The 17,855-nt window shown below is 40.5% G+C and overlaps 1 protein-coding gene across 5 annotated transcripts in view; it reads left to right on the top strand.

The window, feature by feature from the left end:
* Window positions 1–17,855, top strand: part of RBM27 (RNA binding motif protein 27) — a 57,838-nt gene that overhangs the window by 22,460 nt on the left and 17,523 nt on the right. For 3 of the 5 annotated variants that reach the window (XM_040998733.1, XM_040998814.1, XM_040998895.1), the window contains 4 exons: window positions 4,913–5,077; window positions 12,855–13,004; window positions 16,439–16,583; window positions 17,193–17,346. In XM_040998733.1, the coding sequence (XP_040854667.1) occupies window positions 4,913–5,077; window positions 12,855–13,004; window positions 16,439–16,583; window positions 17,193–17,346 (614 nt within the window). The remainder of the gene's footprint in view (window positions 1–4,912; window positions 5,078–12,854; window positions 13,005–16,438; window positions 16,584–17,192; window positions 17,347–17,855) is intronic. The other 2 variants (XM_040998978.1, XM_040999040.1) reach the window with 1 other exon arrangement.

The following is a 17,855-nucleotide window of genomic DNA, read 5'->3' as shown; positions in this document are numbered from 1 at the left end:
TGCAAAGCTGAGTTGCTGAGACAGGAGTGGAGTGAGGTGGGCAGCAGATCCATCTTCGATGCGCTGGTTCACTTTTGAATAGTTTCATCACCCAGGGCAGGGCCAGGCTGAGGCCAGGAGCCTGTAACCCCAGGCAGGTCTCCCATGGAGGGTCGTGGCAGAGGCCCAAGCACTCTGGCCATTCTCTGCTGCTTTCCCAGGCACATTAGCAGGATGCTGCATCAGAAGTAGAGCAGCCAGGACTGAAACGGGCAATCCTGTGGGATGTCACATTGCAGGTGGTGGTTTTAATCTATTGTGTCACATCCCAGCTCCAGTTAATGACTGGTTTATATTCTTACAGATTCTGTAACATATATTGTTTTTATTATGTCACATAGCCATATTTTAATTTGTGTAATACATGAGAGAAAAACAAAGCCTTGTGTTTTAGAGAAATCGTAACATTTAGTTTCAGGGAACTTGTTTTGATTCTGTGTTCAATAGTTGTCTCTCTGACTTTAAACTGTGAGGGTTATCTCCTGAGAAGCTTGCAAAAGACTGGGTAAGATAAATCTAACATATTTAACATGTTGAGATAATGATAGAAATCCATTGTTTAAGTAGTAGTGTTTGAGGTTTAGAGTGTTTTAAGATTTGTCATAGTTTGTTTTAATCTCTTTCATTTCTTAGATATTTGGTATACTCAAGCTCTTTTTATTTCTTAAAAAACAAACGAGTGGTTGTTAAAATGTCAGATATGAGGTTTTTCTATGTAAATCTAAGTGATTGTATTATATCGTTATGCAACTGTGATTGTCTTAATCTCTTGTGTAACTGTATCATTAGATTTCTTTCTTCTAAACATACTTTTCTCCTACTTGTCATAAAGAGGCAGTTTGACCAAAATAGTTAACTCCTTGTTCAATCACTTTTTGATTTTAAGTAAGCTTCTTAACCAATGTCACTGTCCTCTTGTTCTTCGTTTTTAAAAGTTACAATTTTTTTTTTTTAAATTTGAAGGGCAGAAGTACAGAATAGGAGAGACAGATAAATAGTTCACTCCTCGGATGGCCCTGACAGCCAGGGCTGAAACCCAGATCTCCTCCACGGAAGCCAGCGGCCCAAGCACTTGGAACATCTTCCACTGCTTTTCCAGGCTGTTAACCTGGAGCTGGATCAGAAGTGGAGCAATTGGATACAAACCAGCACCTATGTGGAATGTTGGCATTTGCAGGCAGTGACTTTACTTGCTATGCCACAACGCTGACCCTTACTTGATAATTTTTTGTGTATATAAATCTTACAATCCTTTGAGCTTATTCAGAAAACAAATATCTATTACTTAAGTACTTTATATTTTATATTTATTATCATTCTTCTGATTAGTATTTTTCACAATGTATGTTCTTTTTGCATTCTTATTGTTATTTTAAGATTTATTTTTAATTTTTATTGCAAAGTCTCTCCAAGTGGCTGCAACAGCTGGAGCTAAACCAATCCGAAGCTAGGGTCCAGGAGCTTCTTTCACGTCTCCCACATATGTGCAGTCTTCGACTGCTTTCCCAGGCCATAAGCAGAGAGTTGGATGGGAATTAGGGCAACTGGGATTAGAACTGGTGTCCATATGGAATCCCGGTGCATGCAGGGCAAGGACTTTAGCTGCTAGGCTAGTGCGCCAGGCCCACCAGGAGCTTCTTCCAGGTCTCCAGTGCATGTACAGGGTCTCAGAAAGCATTGGGCCGCTCTTCACTGCTTTCCCAGGCCACAAGCAGGAAGCTGGATGGAAAGTGGGGCAGTTGGGACATGAACCGGTGCCCATATGGGATCCAGGTGTGTGCAAGGCAGTTTTAGACTTTAGGCTATTGCGCTGAGCCTATATTAGATGTTTTTATAACTGCTGCACAAGCATATTATGTAAGAATATTCATATCAGACATTTTTATAACTGCTATACAAGCAAGTTTGTGGTTTCTTCCTTTTTTAAGGAAAACCTAGAATTTTGTTCTAAAGTTTATAGAGACATTTGAAAACCTAGAATATAGTTTCTAATAATAAGCCAAACAGTAAAAAAAAATTGAAGTGTATATATTGTAGTCCTATAGATTTGCAGGAGTAGATTGTAGCATAGAGTATCAGTCATCAGCTTTTATGTCTTATGGAAATTATGTTGCTCAAACAGATTATTTTACATTGTTTCTTAGCCAATTAAGTTGACTCTTTTAAATTCTTTAGGTTTTTTTTCTTTTAAGATTTATTTATATTGCAAAGTGAGATATATATATATATAGAGAGAGAGAGAGAAAGGAGGAGAGACAGAGAGGAAGCTCTTCCATCTGATGATTCACTCCCCCAAGTGACTGCAACTGCTGGTACTGAGCTGATCCCAATCCAGGAGCCAGGAGCTCTTCCAGGTCTCCCACGCGGGTGCAGGGTCCCAAAGCTTTGGGCCATCCTCGACTGCTTTCCCTGGCCACAGGCAGGGAGCTGGATGGGAAGCGGGGCTGCGGGATTAGAACCGGCGTCCATATGGGATCCCGGCACATTCAAGGCGATGACTTTAGCTGCTAGACCACAGCACCGGGCCCAGGGTTTATTTTTTTTTAACTATTGTAATCTGGTTTCAAAAACCCTGGAACTTGAATGTTAACAGCTGTGTTATGTTTGTAGTGTAACAGAGAGCTTGAACTGTCCTGAAAGTTTAACAAGTGGGAAAGGTCTAAATTATGGATATTTCATTGCCATTATAATGGTTAACATTCATAGCACACAAAGTATTTATAAATAAAAAACAGCATATAAGATTTTTTTATTTTGTTGTGAAAATTAGAGATTCCAAATAAATAACAATGAAATCTAGACTTACAGAGATAAAAGTAGGTGTTTGTTCCAGTGTTAGTGCTAGGTGCTGGGAATATACAGATGAATATGGATGAGTGGCATTGTGACATCCCATGGTTGCTGTCAGACCCAGTGCAGCGTGTGGTTCAAGTAATGGATGCATGTAGCATCCTTGGTGGTTCTTGGATTGAAGGTAATTGTCCACTCTTTGAGTTCTCATAAATAATCTTTTAGAAGATAGTTCTCCTGTAGCTATACAAATAGTAAAACACCATGTTTAGTAACTTGAGATTTGCTCATTTAATTTTGTAGAATAGGTAGCATTTTTTGGTGTGGTCCCGGGCTATAGTGTCTAGAAAGGTGAATCAGAATGCTGTGCAGAGATTCTCTCCCTTTGCAGTTTACATTAGTTGTCATAGTACCCATTTCAGCATTGTTCTCTGGGTACTTTATGGTTTAACCTCCTCTTTAAGGGACTGTTGAGTTCCTACCACGTACCAGACACCATTTAGGACACAAAATACTGTGATACAGAAGATAATAATAAACATGGATACTCTTTGGAAGGTGTAGCTTTCCTTTCTGTTTGTTTCTTTTCAGTATGAATTTTAGGTTATCTTACAAATTTTTCCCCCACGAAAATTAGGAAAAATCAGGGAAGTTATGGAAAGGGACTAAAATTTTACTTTGGATAAAGACTGTCTTTAGAATAGGAATTAAAAATGTGAGAACTGATACTAGACATGTAAGAAGAAAAAGTGCTTGTTTTGTAATTTGACAGGCGGAGCCAAAAAAAGAGAGAGAGAGATGCAGATAAGTTTTCCATTGTCATATTCCATCCCAAGTAGCTGCAATGACTGGGGCTGGGCCAGAGGAAAACCAGGAGCTTCCTTTGTGTCTCCTGATGTAGGTGACAGTGGCCCGTGAACTTGAACCGTCCTATGCTGCTTTCCCAGGCATGCTAATAATGGGTTGGCTGAGAGTACCCACACAGGATACAGACTGGATTTTAGACAGTATACCACCACCTTGGTCCCTCTGGGACCTCTTGGGCCTCTGGCCATTAGGTCTACTCCTATGCTGCTGACATCTCATATGTGTGCTGGTTCAAGTCCCAGCTGCTCTACTTCCAAACCTTCTCCTTATTTTTTTTTTTTTTTTAAGATTTTATTTATTGGAAAGTCAGATATACAGAGAGGAGGAGAGACAGAGAGGAAGCTCTTCCGTTCGATGATTCACTCCCCACGTGAGCGCAACGACCGATGCTATGCTGATCCAAAGCCAGGATCCAGGAACTTCTTCCAGGTCTCATGGGTGCAGGGTCCCAAAGCTTTGGGCCGTCCTTGACTGCTTTCCCAGGCCACAGGCAGGGAGCTGGATGGAAAGTGGGGCTGCTGGGATTAGAACTGGTGACTGTATGGGATCCTGGCACCCTCAAGGAGAGGACTTCAACTACTAGGATACCACGCCGGACCCTGTTAGTTTTTTTTAATTTGAAAACTTGGGTAGATAGAGATATCCCTTGATTCATTCCTGAAATGCTTGCTCTGGTCATTATGTGGATTCACAGACTAGAGGCAGGTGTGGGGTCTAGGCCCTCTGATACGATCAAGTGGCTGGATTCTGGAGCTAGAGGCAAGCACTGAATCCAGGAGCACTCAGGCACTCTAGCCCAGCATCCAAGTCTGTCCCTTGTTTGTGTTTGGTGTATGATACCCTTCTTACTTGTCTGCGTATCTCTGTCTTATTGTATACAAAATTGTTAGCTCAGGGATTCTTTGTCTTATAACATGATGGAGTTGGTTATTTAACTTTTAGCAAAGTTATTACCTAGATTCTGTTTTTAAGATTGTAAAATATGGGATTATATAATTGGATTGCCTAAATCTTATTCTTTTTACATCAATGTATCCTAACTGGTTACATATCAGGGCTCTCATGAACTGAAGAGAATCTCAATAATGTCCTTCTCCCTTACTGTTCCTGTTGGTAAAATTTGTGTTCTTAGTTCAAGATTTTAATAAGTGCATCTTTGTCTAAGAGAAGCTCTGGAACCTGAGTCTCAGCTGTTCTCTTGTTTTTTCCTCCTCAGGACAGCCCATGTATTCTCGTGAGCATGGTGCTGCTGCATCTGAGCGAATTCAGTTAGGGACACCGCCTCCTCTGTTGGCAGCTCGCTTGGTACCACCTCGCAACCTCATGGGATCTTCCATTGGGTACCATACCTCAGTCTCCAGTCCCACCCCTCTGGTCCCAGGTAAGCTTTGCTACAGAAGACCATCCTCCTTGTTGATCTTGTGTACCATAATAAAGTGGTCGACCTGAGAGGAAGATCTTCTGTCCAACGATTCACTCCCAAAGCAGCCGCAATGGCTGGAGCTACACCAATCCGAAGCTAGGAGGAAGGAGCTTCTTCAGGTCTCCCACATGGGTTCAGGGTCCCAAGGCTTTGGGCCGTCCTTGACTGCTTTCCCAGGCCACAAGCAGGGAGCTGGATGGGAAACAGGGCCAATGGGATTAGAATGGGCGACTATATGGGATCCTGGGAGGTGCAAGGCAAAGATTTTAGCCTCTAGGCCACCACACCCAGCCCGTATGTTGTCTTTAAATGAGGGCTGTGACCTTAGAAGCTTTTATTTTCATGTTGTCTTCAAATTATATTGGCCTTAAATAAACCTGCATTTAATAAACAAGGAGGTGAAATATGCTTGTAAGTTGCATGTGTTGTTGAAGTGTATATATTTCTTTGAGGAGGACCTTCCTTTTGATTCAGACTACCTTTAGTTGGTTTAAAGAAACTAATTACAGGATCTGGCAAGGTAATGTAGTGGCTAAAGTCCTTGCCTTACATGTGCTGGGATCCCATATGATGCCTGGTTCATGTCCTGGAGGCCCCGCTGCCCATCCAGCTCCCTGTTAGTGGCCTGGGAAAGCAGGCAAGGATGGCCCAAAGCCTTGGAACCCCGCACCCACATGGGAGAACCAGAAGAGCACCTGGCTTCGGATCGGCACACTTCCGGCCATTGCAGCCGCTTGGGAAGTGAATCAGTGAATGGAAGATCCTCCTCTCTGTATATCTGACTTTACAATAAACATAATAAAATAACTCTTAAAAAAACCAGAAATTACAGAGAGGAGAGTTAGAATATAAATTAAATATGAGATCCAAATAATACTCCTTGGAGGTTAGCCCTAAGCCTGGCCCTCTTAAAATGCAGAGTTCATGTGGTTACATTAACCACTACCATTCAATTTAGAGACTGAGTGCGAGCTTGGGGATGAAATACCGATTCTATAGTCTCATCATTGTGATGATAATTTATTAAATTTTCTGACCTGTTCTCTTGAGGAGGGAAAATACAAATGAGCCTAGTGATGATTTTCAACATTACTTAACATTTCTTTAATCTTTATTTATTATTATTATCATTTTATGATACAGTTAAAGAGGCTCCTGGGATTTCCCTTATCCCCTCCCCAATTTCCCCCCCACCAGCATAGTTCCCCCATATCATTACTAAAGTATACTTCTTCATACACCATCCATCATTGCCAGCACGGGTAATGGCAGAGTCCAGCATCCTGTTGTTTGTCAAGATATAATAAGCACTTTCATTTTAAGTCCATGTTTGTCTGGAAGTAGAGATGCATGCTACATTGTATCCTCACTTCTGGATATGTTAGTCTCCCATTTCACAGTTGCTGTACAGCCCGTTAAATTAAAAGTCACAGTACAAAATCAACAATAGAAAGAAAAATAGAAATTTATAATGCCATGAAGTTAAATAACATGTTACTAGATATGGCAATCTCCATTACACAGCTACTATACATCCCCTTAAGTGAAAAGACACAAAACAAAATCAACAACAGGAAGAAAAAAGAAATTAACAACACCATGAAGTTAAATAACATGCTACTGAATGACTAATGTGTCGCTGAAGAAATGAAAATCAAGAACCTTAAAGAAAATGATGCTACTGTATGATCTATGAGTCATTGAAGAATTTAACCAGAAAAACCTGCTTTGAAGAGATTAAACTAACAAAAACAAAAAAATCAAAATCCATGAGATATAGTTTCTGCTGATTTTTGTTGGTGAAATTTGTCTCCTGTTGGACAAATAAATGGGTTTTGTTTTTTAATCCAATCTACTAATCTGTGACTTTTGATTGAGCTCAAGCCATTTACATTCAGGGTTGATATGTATGGGTGGTAATTTGGTCTTGTCATTTTAGGAATAGGTTGTTCATTGATTTAGTCTTCTGTTGTCATTTTACTGGGATGTTCTTCACATTTGCCTTTGGTTTTGTTGGGTACTATTCCTCTTCTCTTTCAGGAGAACATATTTAAATATTGTAGGGCAGCTTTGAAAGAGGCAAACTCTTTTAACTTTTCTTTACTGTGGAAGAATTTGATTTCATTTTCAAAGACAAAAGAAAGCTTTGCTGGATATATTATCCTGGGCTGACCATTTTTTTCTTTTAGAATCTGGAATATGTCATTCCATTCTTTTCTTGCCTGAAGAGTTTCCTGTGAGATATCAGCTTTGAGTTTAATTTTCGTTCCTCTATATGTCAGTTGATTTTTTTTTCATGCACTTTAAGGATCTTTTCCTTATGTTCAATTGCATAGAGCTTGATGATCATGTGTCATACTGAAGATCGCTTTTAATCTGGCCTGTTGGGAGTTCTCTGCCCCTCCTGGATGTTATTTCCCAATTCTTTCTATAGATTAGGGAAAATTTCCCTTATTATTTCATTAAATATGTTTGTAAAACCAGTTTATCTTTCTGCACCTTCTGGGACTCCCATAACTCTTATATTAGGCCTCTTAATAGTGTCTTTCAATTCTTGAATACTTTTTTTGGCCTGATCCAGCTCTGCTTCCAGCTTTTTGTTTGCTTCCCCTGGTGACAGGAAATATCTTCCAATTCTGAGATTCTTTCTTCTGTTTGCTTCATTCTATTTTGGAGACTCTCCATTGTACTTTTAATTTGCTCTACTGTGTTCCTAATTTCTGATAATATCAGCCTTGATTTGCTCTATTGTTGCTATTTCTTGTGTAACATATTCCTTAAATTCTTTGAACTCTTGTATGTGCTTCTCATTGTTGATCAGAAGCTTTATAGTGAGTTTTCTGAATTCTGTGTTCCCCATTTTCTCGATGTCTCCCTCAGTTAACTCTGAGGTTGGCATAGGGTTTTGCTCTTTTACGGGGGAGTCTTCAGTAATATTCATTTTGCCTGTGTGTCTTCTTTTGCTGTTGGTCATTGCAATTCTAGTTACCAGATTCTTTTCTTTGGGGCAGGTTTCTAAGCTCTGTCACCCATAGGTCTACTGTTCAATTTTACTTACTGCAGTTGGTTTATGGTTCTTTCTTTGCAGCAAATTATGCTATTGCCTCCAGTGATTTCCAGGTCTGGGTTCTTATGTTAGATTTCCACCATGGTCTCTACAGCCCCAGCTGCTGGCTCACCATTTTCCACCCCATGTGATATCATGCTGAGGTTGCACTGTTGTCTCTGCAACCTTTCTCCCACTTCCGGTTGGAGCAGGTCCCAGGATTAGGGATACACCAGATGTCATATAGAGCTAGGTTGTTGTTGGTGCTGATCTTGCCGGAACCTGTTGGCCAGTAGGTCTGGTGCCACATGGACCTATTCTGACCCATATGATGCTAAAGTCATTGTTATTTTCCTGTGGGACCAGTGCAATCCGCTGAACTGTGTGTTCTTGTGAGCTCAGCACATGTGCAGTTCACTGTTGCCCCTGCAATCCTAAAACTTTTGCCACAGCGTACAAAATGGCACCTGACGTGCTACTACTAGAGTTCTTGATCTGCTATATATCAGGTCTGAGGGTTACCCAGACCTGTCTTGGGTGGAACCTGTAGGATGCCACGTTGCTGCAGTTCACTGAGTCAGAAATGAGTTCACTCCCAGCTCAGCGTATGCTCTGTCCTTTCCTTTGCCTTTGCCTCCCTAGGCAAAATGGTGCCCAGTTCGGCTCTAGGGGGCTGACTGGGCTCTGAAATCTACCCTGTTCTCGCACTGCCTGTCTGGGATCTGCTGCTCTGTCTCTGCTCCTGGTCAAATCAAACAGACCAGCAGGATGGACAGTTCTTGGGTTTACTCCCAAGCTCCCAGTGAAAGTCCCTTCCCACCTGGTTGCTGGTGGAGTTCGGGTCGCCATTAACTGAATGCAGCTGGATTATCAGTCACTGCATCACCACACCATTGTTTTCACTGCTTTGCTGTGTTTGTCAGTCTCCAGGTACCCCTCTGTTGTTCTGTCCTCTCCTATTTCCTGGAATGTGTCCTCTCTGCTTCATCCTGATTAAATGCTTCACTGTCCTTTTAAACATGTCCTTACCCTATTCTGCCATCTTGGTTCTACCCATTGTTTAACATTTTATTAAAGAGAAACAGCTTTTATTGTTGACACATTTTGTGAACCATTTTCAAAACCAAACGAGAATGGGAATGAGGTAAAGAGAAGGAATGCTAATCAGCGTTTCTAGTTATTTATTTTATTTTATTTTAATGACAGAGTTAAACAGACTGGGAGAGAAAAAGAGGGCCTCCATCCACTGGTTCATTTTCCAGCCAGATGGCTAAAATGATTGGAGCTAAGCTGATTTAAAGCTAAGCCAAGAGCTGGGAGTCCCCTCAGGGTCTTTCATGTGAATGAGGAATCCCAAGGCCTTGAGCCATCTTTCACTGCTTTCCCAGACCAGAAACAGAGAGCTGGGTCAAAAGTGGAGCAGCCAGGACACAAATTAGCATACCATATTGAATGCCAATGCCTCAACCAGAGGCTCAGCCTACTGTGGTTCATTACTGGCCCTCATGTTTCAAGTGGATACCACATATACTTTTTAAAAATATTTTTTCTTTATTTTTGAAAATCTTTACATAGTTAATTAAGGCACAAAGGTTCAAGGGCTACAGGAAAGTGGGTGAGACTATTATTTCCACATTGTTTTTTTTCTGTATCTGGGGTAAAGGGGAAGATGAAGGGAGAAGTCCCATCCAGCCTCCCACCCATCCCAGGTCCCTGATGTGGGGCATGCTCCAAGGGTCTTGTTCAAGTGGTTTTGATAGTTGAACAGCTATGAATTGTTCTGAATCTCACCTTTTCAAGCACGATGAGGTCGCTGAAAAATCTACTGATTGACATGGTCCACCCTAGAGTCTCCGTTTGCCCAGTTTTTCGCTGCCAACACATGGCTGGAGTAGTTGATTGATTTGTTCTGTCTTCACCTTGCTTAATGACATTTTATTTATTTCAGACTCATGGTAACCCAGGGGTGTTTTGTGTGAGGAGAGAATTTGCTTATGAATCAGAAATTAGGGAAGCTCAGTGTTCATGGAACAGAGTCAGTCTGAGAAGGTTGAGTTGGAGAAATGTCCTGCCATGGAGACTTCTTAGAATCTTGTGTTTACTTTGATGGGAGCAGCAATCTCCCATCATTACAGGCCAAGATGGTCCCCTAAATGGGATGATCTGTTAATCTGTCCCCTCTCCCCCGGTCTATCTGCTTTCTTCTTTATTTAATAATTAAAAAAAAAAAAAAAGAATTTCCCTTTTCATTTTCTCTCAGGTTTCTTAAGTCCCTAGTCTCGGCTGGGACCTGGTCACCTCAGGGAGCCTTCACTGAGGAGTAACTGGAGTGGGGCCCAAAGTGGGTGCTGGTGTGGTAGGAGTTGGGGGTGATGAGAGAGACGCCAGAGGACCATCAGGGCGTGCTCCATGAGGTGAGGCTCTGGCCACCGCTGCTTCCTCCTCCTCCTGTTTTTCAAGAAGGAGCTCAGAATATCTGCTGTTGCTTTCTTCAGGGCTCGATCATTAGGCAAGGTGCACGGTGAGGTGCTCAGGGTCCAAATGGTGCAGTTTATGCTGAGTGTGCGGCCAGGGCAGTCAGGAGGAAACCCAGAGTCAGAGTTCAGAGCCCTGAGGTGCCTCGGCAGCCCCAGTGTGGGCTGTGAGACCTGTGGGACCACTTCCTTCACAGCCTGCCCTCTTGCTGAAGCACAGATGTACGGTGGTAGCGCTCTAGGAGGATGGGTCCGCAACCTTCCCACCACTGCTCCAGGGCTAGTGTGGCCTGAGTGCCCCGGGAAGGGACAGGTGGTGAGTCTGGATTGCTGTAGCAGCAACACTGAGCCATGCCCACAGGCCCTGACCGGGGCGTGGTGACATCCTAATCTGTTTTTTTTTTTTTTTTTAAAGATTTGTTTACTTTTACTTGAGAGGTTTTCAGAGAGGAAAGACAGAGAGGATCTTCCTTCTGTTAGTTCACTCCCCAAATGGACACAGTGGCCAGAACTGACAGATCTGAAGCCAGGAGCTCCTTTCTGGATCCCCTAGGTCAGTGTAGGGGCCCAAGTACTTGAGCCATTCTCTGCTGATTTCCCAGGTCAGAAACAGGGAGCGGGGTGGGAAGTGGAGCCTGTTAAACCACAAGGCCAGCCCCTAATCCATTTATTTTACAATCTGCATGTAGAAATGCTGGCCAGTGGTAAAGATTTGAAAACACTTTAAATTGTAGCTAAAACTTGATGTGAGTTACATATGGAATTTTTCCATTTAGAAGGAAGAACAAAAGATAAATAGACTTCTAAATCACAGCTGTGAAGATTAGTGTTTTATTTATTAATTAAAGATTTATGTATATTTGAAAAGCATAACTGAGGGAGGAGGTGGTTGAGAAAAACAGGTGGAAGCTTGCTTTTCCACCTGCTGGTTCACTTCAAATGGCTGTGATGGCTAGAGCTGGGCTGGTCCAAAGCAGTTAGCCAGGAGTTTTTTGGGTTCTCACATGAGTGAAGGAACTGAAGCACTTGGGCCATCCTGCACTACTTTCCCTGGCACAGAGGCAGGATGCTGGGGCTGAAGTTGTGCAGCTGGGACCCTAACCTGTGCTCATCTGGAATGCTGGTACTGCAGCCTGCAGCTTTTCCTGCTCGGGCAAAGATCAGTGTCTAGTCAGTCTTAATCCTTCCATTCTTTGTGGGATAAAGACAATAAATACTGTTTAGAGAGAAACATTTGGAAACATTTTCAAAAACACTCAGAACATAGTTATGTAGTATTTAATTTTAAGAAAATGTTGAGTTGTATAAGTTCAGGAAGCATAAAAACACATTGATGGGGTGGTAATTATAATTACTGTTTTTATAAGTATGTAATTTATTTGATTTAGTTGTATTTGATGTAAGTTTTGTATGTGAAATCAGCTATTATCTATTTAAGGTACAGATAACTAAATGAATAGATTGTTCCCTTCTCTCTATAGAGTTCTTAAAATATGGTGAATTATGAGATAGTAGAGGAAGTCCAATCACATCATTTATAATATTCATCTGCATGAAAGTTTGTCTTTAAAATGTGCTTTGAAGTTTTAGATCAGGTGATTTAATGTACAGGGTAGAAATGACTAGTTGAATTTAGGAATTATTGGTGTTTAAGAAAAATGTACATGTGTATGTTTTGTGGCAGTGTTTTTTTCTCTCTTCTAAAAGCTGTATTTATATTCTCTGACTTAAAGAGAAATGTGTAGGGGCCTAGCGGCTTGGCCTAGTGGCGCGAAAGTCCTCGCCTTGAACACACCGGGATCCCATATGGGCGCCGGTTCTAATCCCAGCAGCTCCACTTCCCATCCAGCTCCCTGCTTGTGGCCTGGGAAAGCAGTCGAGGACGGCCCAAAGCCTTGGGACCCTGCACCCGCGTGGGAGACCCAGAGGAGGTTCCTGGTTCCCTGCTTCGGATCGGCTCAGCTCTGGCCGTTGCGCTCAGTTGGGGAGTGAATCATTGGACGGAAGATCTTCCTCTCTGTCTCTCCTCTTCTCTGTGTATCTGACTTTGTAATAAAAATAAATAAAGCTTTAAAAAAAAAGAGAGAGAGAAATGTATAGACATGGATATAATTATTTGTTGAAAGTAGGTGTTTTTTAGTAGTTGTTTATAGTAATGAGGAATAGTTTGACCTCTACCCAATGTGTTACTTACTCTGTTGTTTTGTTTTCTCAGATACATACGAGCCGGATGGTTACAACCCAGAAGCCCCTAGTATTACCAGTTCTGGTAGATCTCAGTACAGACAGTTCTTTTCAAGAACGCAGACACAGCGCCCCAACCTGATTGGCCTGACCTCTGGAGATATGGATACAAATCCAAGAGGTGAGGTGCCTTGAATTCTTTCTGATGTTATGTGTTATGTGGCAGTTGAATATAGTTGTTTTTTGGAAAAAGATGTGCTTATGTGTTTGAAAGGCGTGGTAGCAGAGAAAGAGCAAGAGAAACAGATCTGCCATGTGCTAGTTCATTTTCTAAATGACTGCAACAGCTAAGGCTGTGATGAAACAAGGAGACTGAGGAGTCATCCAGGTTTCCCAGTCAAGTGTCAGGAAACCGATACTTGAGACATTGGCCATCATAGGTTAACAGGGAGCTGGACTGGAAACAATACCCAGGCCTCAAACTGGCTGGAACCTAGGCATTTAAGCAGTGACTGAAGTTGCTGTTCCACAGCACCTATGGCTGAATATAGGAATTATGCTTTCATTTTTCTTCTTGCTTGAGGAAATTAAGCTCTAAATCTTGTTATATACTAACTTTGTGAAGAGTACTATGTAGTCAGCTACAGAGAGAGGAGAGACAGAGAGCTCCAGTTCACCGGTTCACTCTGCAAATGGTCAGATGGCCAGGGTTTAGCCAGACTCACGCCAGGAGCTGGAGCATCATCCGGGTCATTTGTGTGGGTGTGTGTGCCCAAGTAATTGGGCCATCTTGCACTTCTTTCCCAGGCATACAAGCAGGAAGTGGCTCAGAGTGCAGCAGTTTTTTATTATTTTATTTTGGTAGGATTTGAGATTGTTTTAACGATATGTGAGTGACTGTGTTGAATATTGAATATCCAAACAAGAAACCAATTTTACCCTCAAAAAAACTGATCTTTTTTTTTTTTTTTTTTTTTAAGGTTTGTTTTATTTGAAAGGCAGAATGACAGATGGAGAAATATTAAGAAAGAGAGCCTTAATCCTCTGGTTCACTCCCTGAATAGTCACAACAGCCTGGCTGAAGCCTTAAGCCTGGAATTCCATCTGTCCCTCTCACATTGATAGTGGGGATCCAAACACTTGTACCATTTGCTGTTATTTTCCCAGGAACGTTAATAGGGGGCCCGAAAACCAGCCATTTAAGAGCTTGCCTTGACCATTTTTACTGTTTATGATTACAGCTATAACTTAGGAGCTTTACAAATCTTAGGAAAATCCTAGAAATAAGATCGATATTAAATTTGGGTATGTACATTGAATATGGATTTATAATCTTCCTCACCCCTAGCCACCTTAAAAAAAACTCGATTTATGAGTTTGATGAGGAATTTCTTAGTTTAATGTTATAGGCAAATTTCTAGTATTCCATTTGTATGACTGACCATGGGCTCTGACAGTATTAGTCATATGGCAAACACTTTAGTTCTTGCCTTTATTCCTATCTTGATTTTACTAACTCTTCTTGCTGCCATCAATAATTTTACCAATATAAGGTGCCAGTTTAAAATCATAACTACACCAGATGCTTTTTAATATATATTATCTCATATTTTTTATAATACCTTCATAAAAGAGGCACTTTTTTTTTTTTTTTTTTTTTTTGGCCTTTCAAGGCGAGGACACTAAGGTTTAGAGAGGCTCAAGAACTTGGCCAAGGTTGGACTGCTGTTAAGTGGCAGAACTAAGTTTGGGCTCATGTTGATCTAATTCTGAGGAATATGCCTTTGTGCTTTAGTGTATCATTGCTACCCAATTACCTGAGACGGGGGAAAGTCACGTTCTGCTGTGCACATCTTCCTTTTGTCACTAGTCTGATCTGTGCTTATCCAAACACAGAAATCCATAGAGCTGTCTGTCTTGTGTAGAGCTCATGTGTTTTATATCCTGCAGGCTTGCTTTGTTGTTTTTTTTGTTTTGTTTTGTTTTACTTTTAAGATTTTTTTTAATTTGTTTTTTTTCTCATTTTAAAATTAATTAGCTAAATAATTTTATTATTTTATGATAAAGTTCCAAAGGCCCTGGGTGCAGGCTTGCTTTGTCATTTGGACAAATCACTGACCCTTTAGCTTTAGCTGTTTCCTTTTTCATTAGGCAGTGTAAGTTGTCAATAATAACTAAGGGAAGTACAGAGACATTTCAAAATTTGAAATTATTTATACCATAATAGTTGCTATCTCCTCCACTGGCCTTCTGAAAGCATCCTACAAGAACATGGATCATGTTTATTAAATTCACTTCTTTATACAAAAGGTATAAGAGTTGCTGAGCTGTGAAATAGCTAGCTGCTCAAGAAATATACATAATGCGAATTTCTGTTTACGTCATAGTCTTTCTGGTGGTCACACCATTATGAAATGAAATAGAATACCCTGTGTCTGGTAGCAAATGTTACTCTATGCTTGGTGGAATTCCTGAGCTTAAGAGGGAAATACTCAGGGTGTAACAGATACAGTTTTGTGTTGTTATTTAACTCTGTTGAGGATACCTCTACAAGGCAACCTATTACCAAGGGTAATTTCTTGTAACATTTTTGTATTGTTTGTTGTGAGAGAAGTATGCCAATTTTTAGTACTGGCTTTAGACTTTTGAAGTTTTGGATTTGGAAGTTTTTAGAACTATAAAAACCAAAGGAATGCAATGAGTACTTGAATGCCTTTGGATTTACCAGTTAACATTCTCTCACTCCTGGGCATGAATTCTCATGTACATACTCTTTCCTTTCTCTTCTGCCACTTTTTTCCCCCTGAACTGCTTGAAAGTAAGTGGTAGATATCGTGATAAGAAAAAGTCCTCTACAATATCATTCTCATACATTAGTAGGTAAATAATTCCATTGTAGTTTTTATTCCTTAAGATTCAGTGAATTTTTTGCTGAATTGCCTCAAAAGGCAAACAATACCTGTGTATTAATGATGTGAGGCTTGCTTGCCAAAGGTGATATGTGTTATTTCTCAAATTTGATTAGTTTATTAAGTGGCTCTTTGATGCCGTATGAAATGTCTTGTTGTCCTTCAACAATTTTTCACTAATAATTTTTCTATTCATGATATATGCCTGCATTCACACTGAGGTGTTGGCCTCTGTGTTACTGCAGTTTAAGCTGTTGTTTGGACTGCCTGAATCTCATACTGGAGTGTCGATTCCCCTCTGTTTCTGATCCAGCTTTTTCTCTTGTGTCCTGGGAGGCAGTGGATAATGGCTCAGTGCTTGGGGCCCCCCTGCCTTCCAGGGGAGAGAGCTGCCAAGTCTCTGGTTCCTGACTCCAGCCTAAGGTAGCACAGGCATTCAAGGAGTAACAAGCTGAGGTAGAAATCTTCTCTCTCTCATTCTCTCTCTGTTACTGAGTCTTTCAAGTCGATGAAGATAAATAAAAATAAGCATTACAAAGGTTATTGTGGTTGTCTTAAGTTTTAAATTTTTAATTTCTATTCCTTTAAGAGGAGATAAAGGAAATGATAGTAGTTGAGTGCTATGACTTACTAGCTTTTAGACTAAATACTTAAATAAGTTGAAATTCTCCAAAAACTTAATAATGTGAATTTTTGTTTCCAACAGCTGCCAACATAGTCATCCAGACAGAACCACCAGTTCCTGTATCAATTAATAGCAACATAACCAGAGTAGTTCTCGAACCAGATAGTCGGAAAAGAGCAATAAGTGGTATAGAAGGACCTCTCACAAAGAAGCCATGGCTGGGAAAGTAAGACAACTTAATAAATTGTAATGCCTAATTGATGCTTTTATTGTTTTTGCCTGCTTTAATAAATTTGAAAATTTATGATTAATGAGTGATTTTCAAGCTGTATGTGTTAAAGTTAGGGTTTAGGAGATCTCAACTTTAAAATGTCCTAAAAATTGAAGCGGTGATGGAGTATTCATAACAGGTGTTTTTTTTTTTTTTTTTAACTATTTGTGTATGTAGTCCATTATTTAAAATTACTGAGACAGTGGAAATAGATAAAAAAGAAAAAAAGTTGTGTATTTTATAGACATTGTAAAACACACCATTAGAAGTTGATGTCTTAGCCTTTTTAAAATTTTAGTCATCTTAATGACTGTGGTACTTTTTTTGGCACATGACTTAATATTAACTAAGCTTTTTTTGTAATCTTACATTATCCATTCCTCTCTCTATATATATGCAGTTACTGTATAATAAGGATGACATGAAAATTTTTCAGAGGTTTTGGAAGAATGTTAAAAGGTTGCCTAAGACATTCTTTGAAGAAATATAAGCTTGTTTCCTTATGTATGTCTTGGCTAGGCATGAAGTGGGAAAATTAACTAAAATTTGTTAATATTCCTTTAGGCAAGGGAATAACAATCAGAGTAAACCAGGATTCTTAAGAAAGAACCAATATACAAACACCAAATTAGAAGTGAAGAAAATCCCTCAGGAATTGAACAACATTACCAAGCTCAATGAACATTTCAGCAAGTTTGGAACTATTGTTAATATACAGGTAAATGTGGCTGCATCAGAGACAGAAATCCATGCGTTTTATGTGTCTTGACAAGAATTTTTACTAGCTTAGCTTACTTTGTTTAATTTGCATGAATCAGTGGTTATTTTGATCATCTCTGCTGCATGTTTTGAATGCCAGTACATATGCGCACACATAACACATACAGACACATACACACACACACACACACAGAGGATGACCGATTTTTTTTTTTTAGGATTTTATTTTTTATTTGAAAGACAGAGTTACCCAGAGAGGAAGAGAGATCTTTTGTCTGTTTTCACTCCCAAATGGCCATATTGGCTGGAGCTGAGCTGATGTGAAATAATGATCCAGGGCTTTCTCTGGATCTCCCACACAGGTGCAGGGTCCCAAGGACCTGTGCCATCCTCTGCTGCTTTCCCAGGCCATCAGCAGGTAACTGGATGGGAAGTGGAATATCTGGGACTCTAACCTTTAACACATGAATTTTGAGGACATATAGTCCCATTTGCATGAGTGGGCCA

The sequence above is a fragment of the Ochotona curzoniae genome, unplaced genomic scaffold (assembly GCF_017591425.1).
Source record: "Ochotona curzoniae isolate NIBS_2020 unplaced genomic scaffold, NIBS_Ocur_1.0 contig_1, whole genome shotgun sequence".
Classification (NCBI taxonomy): Eukaryota; Metazoa; Chordata; class Mammalia; order Lagomorpha; family Ochotonidae; genus Ochotona; species Ochotona curzoniae.
This window is presented reverse-complemented; position numbering and strand designations above follow the sequence as displayed.